Below are 17,855 nucleotides of genomic sequence, written 5' to 3'. Positions count from 1 at the left end.
TCAAGACAACATGTGCCTTGGAGGACAGACCAGTGGGTTTTATCACCCAGCATCACTTACGTCTCCTGTGTGGCCTATTGCATGCTGGAACCATCATGTCCCTCCTCACCTCTCCCCAGTCCACCTGCAGTGACATCACATTGGTAGCTTGGAATCCGCCGTGATGGGAGTGTTTATACCATGGGCACTGGCAGGCACCACAAGTCAGGGCTTCATGGGTCCAGGTGGTTTGAATTATTAGGAGAGGAAGGAGAGGCAGGAGATGGGAGCAGAGGCAGAGAGAGCAGTGGGCATAGCAGAAGGACAGCACCAAGTGGCCCTGACCTAACACTCCAGGGACAGAGGTGTTCAGGGCCTAGATCTAACAGAGCCCACAGGGGGCCAGGGGGTAAGGAGCAGGCTCAGAACCACCCAGGCTGGTGGCAGGAAGGGTGGGATGGTAGAAATGTACAAATTTTGGAGCAAAAGAGACCCATATTTGAATTCTAGCTGATTTGATGATTTGTATGACCTTGGGCATGTTATTTAACCTCTATACTACAGAAGTGCAACTTCTAACCTAGCAGGGCTGCTGTAAGGGTTAAACACAGTTCTTAGCACTTGCCCCGCATGCAAACTATACCTGGCAGCTGTTAATCATCTGTGCTTTCTCTTCTTCCAAAACAGAGTAGTGCAAGTCCATTAGGTCCCCCAATGGACCTGCCCCTCCCCATTCTTCAAAGAATATCAGGAAAGTGTCCCAGTCCAGATCAGGAAGGTGCCCAAATGGGTTACAGGGAAGCTGATCCCTTCAGCTCCTGGGGCAGCCAGAGCTGCTAGGCCAGGCCCCTCTGGCTGTGTGCAGCCACCTACCTCTGTAGACTCCACTGCACAAAATAACCGTTACCTTTGCTAAGTCTAGCACAGTGCAAGAGTCACATGAGCGCCACAGGAACATTTGTTGTTGCTTTAAGGGCATCTGCCTTCCAAGGAGATTGGCAGTGCTCCTGTTAGCCACAGCCCACTAAATTGCAGGTGGCCTGGGCACATTAGCTAAGCTCCAAGTTTGCCCCAGCTCAGGTAAGTGGACATTTGGCCATGCTCTTCCCATCACAGCAAACTGGGAATTCTTAAAGAAATGGCTCTAATCTTGATGCTAATTTAACCCATTCTAAAGTGGTAAATGATAACGGTTCAGTTAAGTGGGAAAAGAAATTATTGGACTGGGTCTCGGCTCTCACCCAAGCTACAGCCCGGTAGATGCGATCACTTCTGTGCAGCCACACAGTTCCCTAGGCTGCAACTGCTCCCCGCACAGTCCCCTGACTGTCTATCATTATCTCTACTCCATCTAGGGTCCAAGTTTGGGGCCAAGGTCTGGGGTACTGGGGGAAAAGTTAAAGAGACTCCAGGAGTGAAAGTCCTTATTTCCAAACAGACTGCCTGGTTATTTTTGTCCTCGCTAACCTCTAGCTTTCCTTGGAGTAGGGAGCTTCAAAGCAGGGCCTGTTCCCTTTAGTCCCCTGACTATGGGGAGTGCTTTGGCTTTGTGTCATCCCAGCAGCTGCCTGTGTAGCTGGCATTCTCCACCAAGGTTTAGATGGAGACTGTCCTGGGTGAGGAGCACACCATCACCCCCCCAACCAGGCAGCCTGTGCCCTGACCCAGGGCTGCATGCTAGCACAGAGGCTGGATAGGACTATGGACCATTCCATAGTCACCTACTGAATGAATGCCAAGCATGTTCTAGGGCCCGGAATGACTTCCAACAAGCATGCTGGGTCCCAAGGACCATGCAGTTCTCTGGAGATGCAGAGAGGAATTCCACAGCCCTTGCCTCCAGGAGCCTGAGTTTTCTTCATCCAACAACTGGTGGCTTTTCTTCTCTCTACTGTTGGTGTCTTTGAGCCTCCGGCACTCCCCTATAGCCCATCATCGGCTGGTGCTCCACTCACTGCCTGCCTTTAAAGTAACGGGGAGGGAGGTGTGCAACACTGCTCAGGATGCTCAGCCCCTGCAGGGCAGAGCCAACCTGCTCCCCACCTCTCCTCTGGGTCATCTGTGGGTGCCAGGGCTGCCATCCTGTTTGGGCTGTTGGGGTCAGCTCTCAAAACAGGCCTCTGCTCCTCCGGAAAGCCCTTCCTGGCTGTGTCAGCTGCTGCCACGCAGTCCTAGAAGGACAGATACACACTGGGTGTCTAGTAAGTTATCTTGGGTGGAAGATTTTATCAAACCTTAAAACTTTCAGCTGGAGATCATGTACTCGGCCACTTCATTTTCTAGATTAGAAAAGTGAGGCTAGGCTCGGCACCTATGGCTCAAGTGGCTAAGGCACCAACCACATACACCTAAGGTGGCAGGTTCGAATCCAGCCTGGGCCTGCCAAAACAACAACGACGGCTGCAACCAAAAAATAGCCGGGCATTGTGGTGGGCGCCTGTGGTCCCAGCTACTTGGGAGGCAAAGGCAGGAGACTCGCTTGAGCCCAGGAGTTGGAGGTTGCTGTGAGCTGTGATGCCACAGCACTCTACCCAGGGGGATAGCTTGTGGCTCTGTCTCAAAAAAAAAAAAAAGAAAAGAAAAGTGAGGGTGAGAGAGGAGAGGGTTCAGCCTATGCCCCTAGTTGATGGTGGATTGCAGGGCAGGCCTAGGAGGGGGCCCCCTGTCCCACCTGACTTCTCCTGGCCCTACTATCCTGCCTGTACCAGGGAAGGCATGACTAGCTTCTGGCTGAGATGCTGAGGACAGGCTTTAGCTGTCAGCATTTAGTGATAAGGAGTCAGACCCATGTATAGTGAGTACCTTTTGATCACTGTGTGCACTCTGAGGACAAGTTGAAGCAGAGGCCAGATAAGGCTCTGTCAGGCTCATTGGGGAGGGATTCCAGCCTTGGACCTCAGGAATAGGGTCGGGGTTTTTAGGATTCTCCCCCTGTCTGGCCCTGGGACTCCCAGGAAGCTTGTCAGCACTCTGCAGCGGTCACATGTGAATTGTTTTCCACCACTGTCCCACAGGACCCTGTACAACACTTCCCCCACCAGATCCCTGGGTTGTGTTCCCTGCCCATGTCCCCACTGGCTTCTAGGGGATCTAGGCCTCTGCCTGACCCACTGTTCATAAAGCAGGGGTCCCAGAGACCCTGAGAAGTCCATGCTTGAAGCAAAGCCAGGTTCACTCAGAGCTTCCTAGACACCTGAACTTCCCTGGCTTGACACACGTGGTCTGGGGTGGAGCACCACCTTCCCAAATACACAGGGGCATTGATCTCCCTAAGAGCAGAAAGGGGCCCCTGGAGGATGATCAGCACCTAACTTTCTACCATATGGGGAGACACTGACTTCAGGCCACCTTGCACTGCTGGTCTCTGTCTGATTTGTTGGGGAAGGTGGATAAAAATAAATAAGTCAACCAGGGAGATGTGTGAATAATGAACAAGAATCTCTTGCTCATTCCTGATAGAAAAGCACCAGCAAGGGGAGCCGTGCTGGCACCCACAGAAAACCCTGGCTGGTGTGTGGCAGGTCCCACAGCATCGGGACAAGGCACGCATCCTTTCTCCTAAGAGCTGGCAGCTCATAGCAGGTTCAAGCTGAGCCTCTGAGCTGACTCGCAACAAAGCACATTATTTAATGGCAGCTTGGGGGAGGGGATGCTAGGGAGTATTACCAAGAACTGCTTTGGACTCAGGGTGGGGAGGATGCCAACATCCTACACCCACCCTGCATTGCCCGGCCAGTGGACCTGGCATCCTTCTCACTGGCTGTCCTCTGATTTTTGCGTGGGACTTGCTGGCCTGACACTTTCTCAATTAGGTCAGTGCGCAGTGCAGCGTGTCAAGGTGCTTTGCCTGTGCCTCTGCCAGTACGTTGGTCGAGCTGGTGAGTGTTGTGCCTTGGGCTGCAGCCAGCAGGGAACTCACGCAGATTTGGGGCACCGGGGTTCCCCCTCACCCTCCCTGCCACGTCTCCAGGGACATTGCCTGCAGCAGCATTTGACACCCAGGTGCTCAGAGTGACTAAGCGACTCCACTCCCAGGGCCAGGGCCAGAGCAGTGCTTGGGATAAACAGCAGGAGCAGCTCCCGACTTGCCTTTGTGCTACTTTTCAAGGAGAAAGGAGTTCAGACATACCGATGCTGAGGTAGAATTGTCCTTCCTTTGTTAGAGCCAGCTCTCCCTTGCTTTTTCTTAACCAGCAACATTGACACAGCATTAATTCCCAAGGGTATGGAAGGACTCTGAATTGTGGACAGCTGGGTTGGGGCCGGGGCTGGGCAGTCTGCCCTGGCACAGGGCACCCCATCTCTGAGATCCCTGGGCTGAAGTAATACAAAGCTCCCAAACCCTATTTCCTTTTGATTTGGAGTTTTTGACTAGTTACCTAAATGATCTCATCATCTAGCTAAGATGACAAAATTGGGGGCAGTGGTGGTTGTAAGGTCAGCACAGCAGGCAGAGGGCTGCTTATGTAGGCTGTGGGGAAGGGAACTGGGCTGCCTCCACCCCATCCTGCTCTCTGCAGCAGACTCCAGACCATGGCAGGGCTGCTGTGTAGATACCCCTTCCAGGGTCATCTGAGAGTACTGAACAGGGCAGGGATTCTTCAGATCACCCAGAGATGGACGTCCCCATCAACCCCTGCTTACCGCTAAGACCTCTTATGTCATATGGGTCCTGAGAGCCCATACTCTGGCCCAGCTGGAATCTGGCAGCCACCAGGAAGAAGGGTCTATGGTCCCAGGCAAGACTGACAGAGCTAAACAGAGAAGTCAGCTTGTGGTCACTCTCATGTCTCCGAAATTCTCCCCAGGGAGGATTTCTCCTAGGGCAGCCCAGGCTGGTGTAAGGTTCTGTGAGCCAGGGAGTCCAGAGCCAGCCAACCATCAGGGAAGGCCTCTTGGAGTGCCCTGTGGTCCTCTAAATACCCAGGTTCTGAGACCCAGCTTAGTCACGAGCCAGGTACTTGCCCTCCTCTTTCTCATCTGGAAATGAGGTGCCCTGTCCCTCTGAGGCCTCCCAGATGTGGCTGCCCAAGAGCTAGGAGCCTGCCCCACATCTGGGTGTGACTACTAAGGCGCCATCTACTCGAGGAAGAATCAGGCACGTGGAGCCAGGCGTCTGTTCACAGGAAACTCTCAGAGGCACAAGGGTCCAATCTGATTTAGGGTTACAGCTCCTCCTTTGTAGCTATGTGGCTGCAGACCAGCCACCCTTTCCTGAGCTTCAACCTTCTTATTTATCCAAAAAAAAAATAGATGGGGACATTATATTATCTCTTCTAGAATGTTCTCCCTCATCATCCTTCCTGGAAGCCTTGCTCTGTAGCAGATGCTGGGGTAGGACATGTGAAAGACATAGCCTCTGCTCAGCTCAGAGAGCCTCCATCGGGGGCAGAAGCCACAGCACACCATCCCTGCAGTCCTGAGCCAGTACGCTCCTAGCAAAGGCAGGGCACATGGCCCAAGTGACAGCCTGTGCCACTGAGTTCCCACCAGCCAGTGCAGTGCTGGCACATTGGAGCCAGAACACCCACAGGCACTCAGCGAATGTTTGTGGGGAGAGGCAGAACTGGGAATGGCTCTGACTGCAGCAGAGTGAACAGAGCCCCAACCTGGGGACACAGACACCTGGATGCTATTCCTTAGCTCACTTCAGTGCCCTTGGCAGAGCATTTGACCACCCAGGGCCTCCGTTTGTGTCCTCTAAATCAGAAGATGGCCCTTAGGGAACACTCACATGCCCTACTCTCTGTCACCCTGAACATCCTCTAGACACCTGCTGCAGTGAAAGGTGGGGCTGTGGTCCCTTCCTGCATGGCCTGCCCATGGCTATTTCAGCACTGAGGCCAAAGCACTTAGTTTCAAAGAAATTAGAGCAGAGGAAATATAGGACCAAGTGTGTGAAAAATACACTATAGGCTGGACAGGCTCCTTGGCTCACGGCCAGATTGCCAGCACCCTCACTGCTGGTGTTTACTGCCTGCCAGCCCTTCACTCTGGCACGGCTAATTGCAGAATAAGCTCCTCCAGAATATTCCAAATCATTCTGGAAGAAAATGGCTCTAAGAGGCTCGGCAACTGTAGCTCAGTGGCTAGGGCACCAGCCCCATACACCGGAGCTGGTAGGGTTGAACCTAGCCCGGGCCTACCAAACAATGATGACAATTACAACCAAAAAATAGCCAGGCGTTGTGCCGAGTGCCTGTAGTCCCAGCTACTTGGGAGGCTGAGGCAAGAGAATCGCTTAAGCCCAAGAGTTTGAGGTTGCTGTGAGCTGTGACGCCATGGCACTCTACTGAGGGTGACAAAGTGAGACTGTCTGAAATAAAAAAAAAAAAAAAGAAAGAAAGAAAGAAAGAAAATGGCTCTAAGAAATTCTGCCAATCAGATGCTTTAGAAAAGGAATACAAATAAAGGCCATATTCATACTTTCTTGGGACTTAATGGAGACTTCATCTGGACCCAGGGCTTCTTGAGGAGCTGAGTTAAGCAGCAAAATTCAGTGGGTGGGAGAGTTGGTGGGAGGTTTGAGTTCACGATTCCTCTGAGGCCCCAGAGAGAGAGGAGAGAGAAAGGGCAAGAGCATGAGCTATTCTGGACACTTTCTTCATACCTGAGGGGCCACCAGGTAGAAAGGGAAAGGAACTTTGCCATGTGACTCCAGAGGCCTCAGAGAACCTCAAAGCGTAGGTTTAGATAAAGTCTAACTAGGGCTCCACATTGCTAACAAGCAGTTCTGACTGCCCACTAATGGTGTGGGCTGCCGGGGAAAGTAGCGAGCTACCTGCCACTGGACACTGCAGGCCAGAGTGGGAGGTGACTTGTCAGGGACCACAGCAGAGGCTTCATCAGAATAGAGGCCCACGCACCCTCCCGACCAAGGACTCTGCTTCCATAAGTGGTTGGTTGCTGGCTTAGAAAAATAAGAGACTTTGGAAAAAGTGGGTTTTGTTGCCTTCTGAGTTGAGTTCATTGCTGGAGAGCCCTGGTCCCCAGAAGGCACATTTCTTCAAATAAAACATTTTGACCTGGAAAAGGGGCCCCCTGAGAGTGCAGCCTCCTGCCCACCAGCTATCCTGAGTGAACAGAGGTACCTCTGGGCAATGCTCCCAGCTCAGGGAGAGGCAGTGCTGGGGTGCGGGGGTGGGGACATGGGGGTGGCTGGGAGGCCTCCTCACTCCCTCCTGGAATACTCTGCACACTTGGATGGAGACTAGCCCTGGGGGGTATCTAGTGCCCAGACCACTGTCCCCTCCCTGTCCCAGAACAGAAGCATCACTCCCTTACTTTGGTTCCTTAGGTCCCACACTTGTCCCTGGGGTTTTGCACCCCCATGTCTGACTGGGGACTGGCTGCCAGCAAGTGGGGGCATTCATTTTTGCCTAACTTGAAGGAGAATGAGGAAGAGGCCTACCCCATGTTTTGGGTCTGACATTCAGGCAGGGAGACTAGGGGTTCATGGAGGGTAGAGGAGGCCAGGAGAGACCAGGCCTCACCCCAAGCTTCTAGAATCCAGGTAGAGAAGCTGGCACACCCCTCCCCCGCTTTCAATTCCATTTCAAGACATTGTTGGAAAGCAGGGTGGGGCTCCAGGCTGCCCCCTCAGCTGCACCCACAAAATGCTTGTGCTTAGAACTGACAGTGCCTACTTGCCAGAGAAGAAAGGGCTGCTCTGGGAGGAAGGGAGGCAGAGTGCAGCCCGCGGCTTTCTGTTCCTGTGGCAGCTCCAAGGAAATCCTTTCAAACTCAGTTTCCTGTGGTCTTCTCAGAGTGGTACTGGTTTGCAGCCTATTTATATTCTGATTTAAAAGAAAAATATTTTTGAAAACATCACTACTGCCTGCTTCCATCTGATCAATGGCATCCTCCAGAAGGAAAATGTAAATACCTGAAGAGAAATGGTATATTGGGTGTGCTGGTCTTTCTTACCCAATGGTTACGTTTCAGCTAACGCAGACTCAGGCTACCTGTGCTGTAGCTTCTGGGGAGGGGCTGAGCTCTTGTGGGGTCCCTGTTTCTCTCAGGTTGGGGAGCTCACTCTCGGGGGCCTGGTAGGCTTCCAGAAAGCTCTCAGTCTGCTATACACATAGCCCCTAGCAGGGCAAGCCGAACACAGCGGGGGCTGGGGGGCAGTGTTACAGCACTTTGAGCAGAGACTAACATGTGGGGGCACTTGCCACAGGCAGGCACTAATCTAGGCTGGACCTGCTCCTTCAGGAGTCTACCTTCTAGCCCTGCTCTGTGTCCAGCGGGGTCCAGCCCTTGAGCAAGGCTCTGTTCTGTCCAACCCTGTTTCCTCTTCTGCAGGAGAGCATTCTACCAGATGCTGTCCGAGTGGGTGCTGGCATTTTCGGGGGGGGTGGGGGGGGCGGGGGGGGCGGTACCAGTGTATGAGTACATAGCCCCAGGGGAGGCCACAGGGTCACTGGGCCCAGCTGGGAGCAGAGCACTCCTCCCAGGGGGCTGCTCCTGTCACAGACAGCTGTCATGTGCATGTCTCTGGAGGAAGGGGAGGCTGAGCATATGGACGAGAGTGACATGAGGCCCCAGCAGGGTGGGTGCAGGCCAGGCCCTGGGAAAGGCTGCAGATCTGGTCCTCATCCCCCACCCGCCTCCTCCCAGGCTCCGCCTGTTCTGCTGACAGGATTTTCCCTCACCTTTGGGCCTCACTCTACCAGCAAGGTAACCAACTGCTGGCTTGTGGATGCTAAGAGGACCCTCTCTGAGAAAGGCCATGGTGGGCCAGGACACGTGCCCTAGGCTAGACAGACTAACCCTCAGTCAATGGTAGCTGTAAACACTATTTTCCTTTCACTGAGTTTTAGGGTCTGCTCAATTATTCATTCTGCCCCGGTTACTGGCCGAGTATCCAGTGCCAGGCCTAGAGGTACAGAGGTGACTGTGGCTCACCTGTCCCTCTCCTCCAGGCACTCACAGTAGAGCCTCAGGGACTGGAGGAGGGGAGCTGAGCTACCCCATGTGATGTAGCACCCATCACACAGGACGGTGATGGAAAGCGTGTTGCAGCTGGTAAGACGTGCACTGCATTGATTAGCATACTCACAATTAATAGAGCCTGATGCGTCCATGCATTTGCCTGCCCAGGTTTGTTTGTGGTTTTGAAGGCACCTCCTGACAATGTTGCCTTGAGCCTCCTACCTTCAGCCCTTCCCCCTGCACTCAGGTCTAATGGTGGGGTTTCTGATGCAGAAGCAGAACAGAAAGATCTTCTAGTGCTCCATTTCCACCCCTAGCAGCACACTTCCTCTCCCTGTCCCTCATGTGGCCCAGTGGGCTCTGCAGAATCCAGGCTGGCTCTTCTGTGGTGAGGGCAGCACACTGCCGTCTGTACTGACACTGCCACTGCTCAGAACAGCTGAGAGCAGAGCCCAGCAGGGCAGCCTGCAGCATCACCAGGCCCTGGCATGAAAGGCATGAGGGACTTGTGCACCTCCATCCCTGCTGCCAAATGCTTGATTTCCAAAACGGCATGCCTGGAAAAAGCAGCAGCCAGATAGGCCATCTGATCCCCCCAGAGCTGAGCCGCAGCTCCCTTTTTAGCAGGGACTTCTCTTTGGGAAGGATGCTGTATTTCAGGGAGGTTGTCTCCCTGCTGCTGTACTGTCAGAGAGATAAGAAGTGGTCAGTGACGTGCCACTGAACCCAGAAAAGGGCTAACTTTGCTCTTGGGCAGAGTGCCATGCGGATGTCCAAAAATCTCCCCCAGGCGCTTTGTCCTACAGGCTTCAGCTCGGAGTGTGGCACAGCCCGCCCTGTGGCCGCCTCCAAACCAGGGTTCCTGCGCTCCCCGGAGCCAGGGCTGCAGCATGCCACCTGGCACAGGGGCCTCCACGGGGCTCCCGCATGGGCACCCTCAGCGTGTGACAAGGTGTTTAGGCTTTGGGCAGCAATTATCACAACAAAAAGCAAAAGTGAGGAAGATGCTAATTGCCCTCAAACTGGCCAAGTCCATTTTGTCTCATTTGCAATAATGGGTTTAATTTAATCTCTTATTTCCAATTTGGTACACCACCAAGATCTTATTTGTACAAAACACCTGATTATAATAATTACCAGCTTGGGAAGCTGTCTCCATTTGTGTCTGAAGAAAGGGATTAACAAGTTACCTCCTCGGTGAGTTCCCTCTTCTTTCCGAAGGCCAGCCCAGCTGGCTCCCAGCCCACAGTGGCTCCAGGAAGACCAAGATTGGGGAAGGCAGAATCCTGTTTGCATCCCCTCTCTGGGGGAGGAAGGAGGAGGACCTAGTGTCGAGGGCACCCACGGCAGAGGTATAGTCTCAGCTCTGCCACTCGCTACCTGCACTGGGGTCCCGGCTCGTCTTATCTGGAGGTGAGTAAGAATGAAAGGAGGTTTGCGCTTCGCACCTAGAAGTGCTCAGCGCTGTGTGATTTTCCTTGGGCCCTGAGCTCTTTGAGAACAGGCCTGCTCTCACCCGTCACTGTGTCCCAGCACATCTGAGCAATCACTCAGTGAGATTTTCTTGATGTTGACATGGGGGCAAGCAGTGGCCAGTCATGTGGTAATGAAATATGTCAGTCACCGGAATCTCTGCCTCCTGCCGGGCTGCAGGTAGTCTCTGTGTGTCGCTGGGTGGCACTGCCTAGTTTGGGCAATGTGGTCGCCTGGTCTCTGGGGTGAATAGGGCACAGCAGGGCTTGGGGCAGACAGACCAGAACTCCAGCAAGAAGGGCGTGGCTGCCTGAAGCTGGGAAGGTCGGGGGCTGCATCCTGCTGACACACTAGCCAGGCTGAACCCAGAGCAGGGTGAATCCAGCTGTGATGAGAACAGTCAGATGCCAGCCTTGGGAGTTAGGCCTTTGATCTTTTGAAAAGAGAGAAAACAGGGCATATAGAATTGGAAGGGATTTCAGGGCCCTGGTACAGAAGAGCACGCAAAGGCCAGGGGAAGGAGAGAGAAAGGCCTCACACCAGGCAGAGGGCATGGGTGGCCTCCAGACACGTATGGGTCCCAGCCCACCCCTGGCCAACCTCCCAGCTCCTTGGGCTCCACACGATGCATGGCTCAGCCCCCAGCTTGAGCTTGTTCCCATTGATCCTGCTGTGTGACTGATTTCTGAGCTGCTCTGGGCTCACTAGGGAACTGGGGAAAGGCTTCTTTTTCACTCCTGTGCCAGGCCTGAGTTGGCAGCCCCTGAAAGTCTATGATGTCTCCCTGAGAAGCTCCAGCATTAGGAATTCATCTCACTAAACAGATTGTTCAAGAATCTTCAAGGTCATCTGAAAGTGGCAGTTTCTATATTAGTAATCCAAGTCCAGGTATACGGGCTGGAAATTTCCAAGTCTACATGAGCCCTCAAACATGAGAGAACCTCACAGGCTCTGTGCTGCCCCACACTGAGGAAGACAGGTCAGATTAGCCCATTGGGCCTGGTTCTACTGCAGGGGGCAGGTAGACATGCCCCTGCCCTATACCCTGGATCCCACAAGTGGCTGCACCCAGAGTCAATGGCCCACCACTTCCTAAACCCAATTCCCAGCAAAAAGGGGCTGCTAGGCTAAGCTCTGCCCATCTCCAGCTGGAGAGGGGCAGGTAACAGCTGCTGAGAGCAGTGCCCTCCAGGTCTCACACATCTCAGTGGTCCACTTTCTGGCTGACAGGGCACCCCCAGTCCTTGGCCTCCCGCAGTCAGCCCAGCCCAAGCCTCAAGATCATAGCAACCTGCAGGCCACCAAGGGGAAGCAAGGAGCCCTCCCAGTCCATGAGTAGATACACAGGGTGCTCCAAAAGAGCAGGTCTGAGCAGAAGACAGCTGTACCTTGGAGGGGAGTGACATCCTGGGGACAGCAGGGGAAGGAGCAGATCTTCAGCTAGTGGTCAGAGAATGAAAGGGGAGAAATGTGGGCAGATGCCCTTTGCTAATGCCCAGGTGTACCTGGGTTACTCCCCGGTGCTGTAGGGTATGGCCTGGGAGAGAGTCACACAGAGCTCTCCTCTCTGAGGCCACGGTCTTGCCTGGTAAAGTGACAGAGGCAGCACAGACATGGCAGGAAGAATGGGCGGCATTGGCACCAGGCAGACCAGATGACTCTGCGTTCACTGGCCCTGTGACCTGAGACAAGAATTTGGCCTTTCTGAGTGTTGTCTGCTTATATCTTGTATCTGAAGCGGTGTTGATAGGAGATGAGCCAAAGGAAGGGCCCAGCACAGACCTGATCGGGAGGACACTCCATGCAAAGGATGAAAACAGTATGGGGCTTACTGCAGCAGCGGAGCCGAGTGAGGCCGGCAGCTGAGCCTTGTCCCTCAGTACCCATTTCCCAAAGACATGCAGTGTGTCTCCCTGCCAGGGGAGCCACATGGAAAACGAGTGTGTGTACTCAACACCTCAACGCACCAAGGAAGCCACGCCGTGAAGTATGATGGCTCCTCTTTTAATCTTCCATGCTGTGGCTCGGTGCCGCTCCCCAGCCCTCATTTCTCTGTTGGTTAAATTAGAATGTACCAGGGTGAGCTCAGGCTGATCACCCCCATCCAAGGAAGGAGCAGGATCCCATGACCTCGCACCCTGCTGAATACAACCGGGAAAGTAGTCTTCCCTTTCTCCTCCTGGCCTTCATGGTTGGGAAGTGAGGATGTCAAGTTGTCAGATTCCTCCAGAGGGATCCACAGTGGGAAGAACACTGTCCTCAGAGGCAGGTGTGACCACTTGCCATGCCCAGCTGGACTCCTCACTCAGAAGGACTTCAGGTCCCAGGAGTCAGGGGATGTGGCTTCTTTGGTGGCTAACTGTGTGCCTAGGGCATTAGACTTAGTGTCTAGGAGCCATAGTTCACCTGCAAAGTAGGAGTAGGGGCATCTAGTGCACGGGGATAGTTCGCCACTGCTTCATAGGTGTTTCTCGCCACTGAGGGCTCTTTTTCTACTCAGTAAGAGCAGGCTTCATGCCCGGGCACCCTTGTGTCCTGGCCACACCCATGTGGAATTGCTCTGGGCTCCCTGGTGAAGTAAATACACTAAAGTACTTGGAGCAGTGCCTGGCACAACTGGAGTGTTTGCTGTCTGTAGTGGTGTGAGGACTTAGCCAGCCCATAGCTGAGCGTCAGCCCCCATCCTGGTCACCAGGCTCCCTGATCATCCCAGAGGTGGCAGACAGGCCTGAGAGAAGAAACTGTCAAGAGCAGTCACCTCATTTGCAAACGGATGGGGCTGGAGGCTGCCGCTATTGGTCCCTGTAAACCTCTGGCCTGGCCAGCCTTGGGCACCTGCAGGTCACACCAGAGACCTGGCAGGGCTCTGTAGTCTAAGGAGAGCGTGTCTTGGCAGCCATCTTGAAACCCTGATTGCAAGGCCACTGGCTTGTGGCCAACTCTCTTATTCTGAAGCTTCACACTTCCTGCCCAGCCCCAGCCAACTTCTGGGAGCCCCCAGCTGTTCATGCACACTCAGGTTCTGTCATGACCCCACCCTCAGCTGTTTGACCACCACACGACCTCTGCAGATCCAATCAGGACCTGGTCATGTCCACTCCAGCACGGGTGTGGTTAACACACGTGTAGTAGTAAGAAAGGAGACATACCACATTTCAGTTTGGTTTCTGTTGTCCTGTCGGAGAGGGTGGTGGAGCTGACCTAGAGGCCGGCTGTGGACAGCCCTCTGTCTACCTGAGGTGGCCCCGCCCCCCACACCCAGGAGGGCTCCCAGAGTTGGGGGTCATCCTTCTCTATAAGGCTCACACATTGGCCGAGCCATGGGTTTCCTTGACTGTCACCCATTGGCCATGAGCTCCTCGTGGGTGGACATCCTAACCCCTATGCCAGAGACTCCTAAGTATAAGCTGCTCTTAGAAGTCAGGCTGTCTCAAGCCTCAGATGCCATCTCTGGGGCCACACATCTGGAGCTAGGCCTCTCCTCTTCACCCCCTCCCTGAGCTTGTGGTGCCACAGCCTGTGACTCAAGCCACAGCCAGCCTCACAGGTGGGTTCTACACCTGAGACTCAGCCCGCTGCCCCTTGCCTGTTGGTGAAGGATGGACTTGCTTCATGGGTGACGTGCACGTGCCACTTAAAGGGAGGAGGCTTCACTGAGAGATTTAGGACGGGATTTGGGTGAGCAGCAGGTGTGCTGCATTCCTGGGTATGAAGACTAAACGCTATCAAATAATGGCCTTCTTTGCACATGCTCAGAGAGTTAATGCAGGTACGAGTCACCTCCCAAAGGGAATGATATGAAATAGCACAGAGCAAGATTGTCAGGAAATACACTAAATGCCAAGGGCACTGAGGAAAGCCTCTGACCCCACCTGTTCATGCATGATTTGAAGTAACAGAGATTAAAATGGCCAAGCACTGACGCGTGGGTGAGGTAGCTGGCTCACTGGAACACAGTGGAAGGCCCATGTTTCATGTCATGATTCACTGTGTGATGGAGACAGTGCCTTACAGGAGCAAGGGGAGGGAAGATTAGCTAATTTGTATCTATCTAGCAAAGTAGAAGGAATCTCTCTTCTGTCTGCCAAGGCCAAGTGGACAACTACTTAAAAGCAGACAGATTACAAAGTATAATAGTTGAACATGTGTCATTTCTTAGAAAGAATAACTTTCTAAGTTGTAAAAAGTACCAAAAAAAAAAAAAACCAGAGATGAACAAATTTGATTTAAAATACTAAAATCTTATTTTCAAAGAAAAAAATCTCAAAAGTCAAATGGGCTAGAAAATTAGGATAGCAGATGAATTTCAGTCTTATAAAATGCTCCTAAAAAAAAAAACCATGAGGAGCAATTAACCCTAATTATTATTAAAGAAATGCAGATTTCAACAGGGAGGGACATTTTGCACTTCCAGCAAAGCAGAAATAAAGAATCAAAATAGTGGGAACAAGGGAACCAGCAACAGGGATTCTGCTGACAGCCAAAGAAGTTCTTTTTGGATAAGAACTACAAAATGCTTTGAGACACAGCCTCTTACCCAATAACACCACTTTGGGGAAATTTGCCTAGAGAGGGAGAGTCTCCAACATCATCAAGTGGCCACTGAGCCTTCCCAGGGTCACTGATAGGAGTCCACAGGGGACACGGGACTCCCTTCATCATCCCACGCCCTGAAGCAGTTCTTTTGTGTCTGTTCATATGTGGACCAAGTGGGTATTCTCAGTAAGACCTCATTTATAACAGCAGAGAGATCGGATATGACCTAAATGTCTCTCCCTATGAAGGGGAGACTGAGTAAATGAGAAGTAACCACTGGATGTAGGTGTACACAGCGCTCACAGAGATGCACAAGTCGGGCACACGGTCAGGACAAAGTGTGTGAGGCGAAGGCATACACCCTGACAAGCTGACCACGTCATCATACATGGACCCAGCAAACAGGGACAATGAGGTCAGAGGCTTGATTAGGGCAGCGGGTGGTGAGCACTTTAAAAACTTGTCAGAGGCTGAGTGTGAGGGCTCATCCCAATAAGCCCGACACTTCAGGAGGCTGAGGCAGGAGGATTGCTTAGCCCAGAAGTTGGAGACCATCCTGAGCCACATAGCAAGCAACAATCTCTACAAAAAATTTTAAAAATTAGCCTGTCGGCTGGGCGCCCATATCACAGTGGTTACAGTGCCAACCACATACACCCAAAGGTGGCGGGTTCAAACCCAGCCCGGGCCAGCTAAACAACCATGACAATTACAACAAAAAAATAGCTGGGCATCATGGCGGGCACCTGTAGTCCCAGCTACTTGGGAGGCAGAGGCAAGAGAATTACTTTAGCCCAGGAGTTGGAGGTTGCTGTGAGCTGTGATGCCAAGGGTGACATAATGAAACTCTGTCTCAAAAAAAAAAAAATTAGCCTGTCATGGTGGCATGCAGCTGTAGTCTCAGCTACTCAGGAGGCTGAGGCAGGAGGATCACGTGAGCCCAGAAGTTGAAGGCTGCAGCGAGCTATGGTGATGCCGCTGCACTCTAGCCTGCACAACAGAGTGAGACACTGTCTCTAGGCTTCCCCCCCACCCCAAATGACTGTCACTATGATAGTAATGCCACAAATGACATTTCTTTAGGTTAAAAAAAAAAAATGACAACACCCCTTCTATGCAGGCAGGTATCAGCTGGGGTGCACAGCAGGACATGCACTGAATTGGTACAATCTGTGACTTTCTGGTTTTTTCATTCCTGGTTCTCGAAATTGTCATTCTTATGGTTCAAAAATAGCTGAATATCAGGAATTTCATATGGTTCCAGTGACTGTTTTGACATTGCCCCTGAGCACTGAAGTCCTTAAGAACTTACTTTGTGCCCAGCCCAATGGAGATGCATCCCCACCTCCAAGGAACTTGGAAACTCAAGGACAAGTAGGAGCCCAGGATGCCTAGCATCTCTCTAACTTTCTGTCTGTCTCTCTGACATCTGCAGGCCCTGATCCTCCACCAGCTGGGCCGCTATAGCCTGGCAGAGAAGATCCTTCGGGACGCAGTGCAGGTGAACTCGACAGCCCATGAGGTCTGGAACGGCCTGGGCGAGGTCCTCCAAGCTCAGGGCAACGATGCAGCAGCCACTGAGTGCTTCCTGACGGCCTTGGAGCTGGAGGCCAGCAGCCCGGCCGTGCCCTTCACCATCATCCCCCGTGTGCTCTGAGCAGGAGCCCGCCGGCCTCCCCTGGGGCCAGGCCTTGGAGGCCGGGTGCCAGACCCCACCCTGCTGGCCCAAGGGGACGAATCTGCCACACTGAGGCCATGGATGAGGATTCAATCGACCACAGTGAACTAACCAAACCAACCCGGAATCATCGCTCCCTCCACATGCGTTTCTGTTGTTGTTTTGGCCAGCCCAATGATAGTTTCTGAACCTACTGACATTGTTCACCATGGATTATGTGCCATATTTTGTTAGTCGACATCTGAGTTTTAAGTAAAAATGATTATGGAATTATTCAGCAAATGTAGAAGAATATATTCAAAGTTAAAATTCAGTGGCAGAACAGATTATTTTTATCAAAGCTGTAAAGAAAACAACTGTCCTCTCCTCCCTCCACCACTGCTGCCCACCTTGCCCAGAAACCAAATGTGAATCTTCAGTCTCCCACCTCAGTGCTAGTCCATACCAGGACACCAGCTAACAGTTTCTTGGTTTTATTGTCAATAATTGTACCATGTGATGAATTACTGTCCTCACTTAGAACAAAGCCTGAGTCCAAGACTATTTATATTTTACCAATATATGCCTGTTACGAGAGAAGGAAATATGAGTTATTTAAGTTTAACTTTTTTATATGAATTCAGAGTTTATTTATCGATGGAAATATGTAAAAAGAAGCTTCAAATGGAATATTTACCGACATTCCTTATACATGACAGACACTTGGCTACATGGGAAGATGATGTTAATAATAAAATGATTTTTAAATGGACCCAAGGTCTGTGTCATCTGTAAAAGCCCACAGATCTGAGAAACGTTTGGGGAGGGGAGCCACCAGCTGGCAGAGGGGGCCCCTTCTAGGGGAGGGTCCCACCAGCAGCTACAGAGACAAACTTGGGCTTGGGGCCTGGTTCTGGCACCATCACCCCCTATCTGAGTGAGCCCAGGCAAGCCCTTTGCTCTATCCAAACCTCTCTCTCCCCTCACTTAGAATTTGAGGATGATCCTTGTGGTAGATACAGTGTTTCCTGAGGCCTCAGCATGCAGGGCTCCTTTTTGCAGCAACAGCCCTGATTTTAGTTTGGAAATTCACCTTGACCCTCCCGATGTTGTCTGGAGGATGCCTTGGAATTGGCACAAATGACCCAGGTTCGGCCAAGCAACATCCTGAGCTCACAGGCCACAGAGGGTCAGGAGGGGGAAGCATAGAGATGTTAGAGCCAAAGACTGAATCCTACGGAAGGGACAGCAAGACCAGGAGCCTCACAGAAACTGA

At 52.4% G+C, this 17,855-nt stretch overlaps 1 protein-coding gene across 2 annotated transcripts in view; it reads left to right on the top strand.

The window, feature by feature from the left end:
• TTC7B (tetratricopeptide repeat domain 7B) overlaps positions 1-17,351 on the top strand; it is a 256,341-nt gene extending 238,990 nt beyond the window's left edge. The window contains exon 20 of one of the 2 annotated variants that reach the window (XM_003786986.3): positions 16,358-17,351. In XM_003786986.3, coding sequence (XP_003787034.3) covers positions 16,358-16,579 — 222 coding nt within the window. In that variant the 3' untranslated portion in view covers positions 16,580-17,351. The remainder of the gene's footprint in view (positions 1-16,357) is intronic. The other variant, XM_023511573.1, reaches the window with a different exon arrangement.
• Positions 17,352-17,855: the final 504 nt, after the last annotated feature.

Source organism: Otolemur garnettii, unplaced genomic scaffold (genome assembly GCF_000181295.1).
Source record: "Otolemur garnettii isolate 467f Iridium unplaced genomic scaffold, OtoGar3 scaffold00020, whole genome shotgun sequence".
Lineage (NCBI taxonomy): Eukaryota > Metazoa > Chordata > Mammalia > Primates > Galagidae > Otolemur > Otolemur garnettii.
Note: the sequence above shows the minus strand (reverse complement) of the source record. Positions and strands in the feature narration are given on the sequence as shown.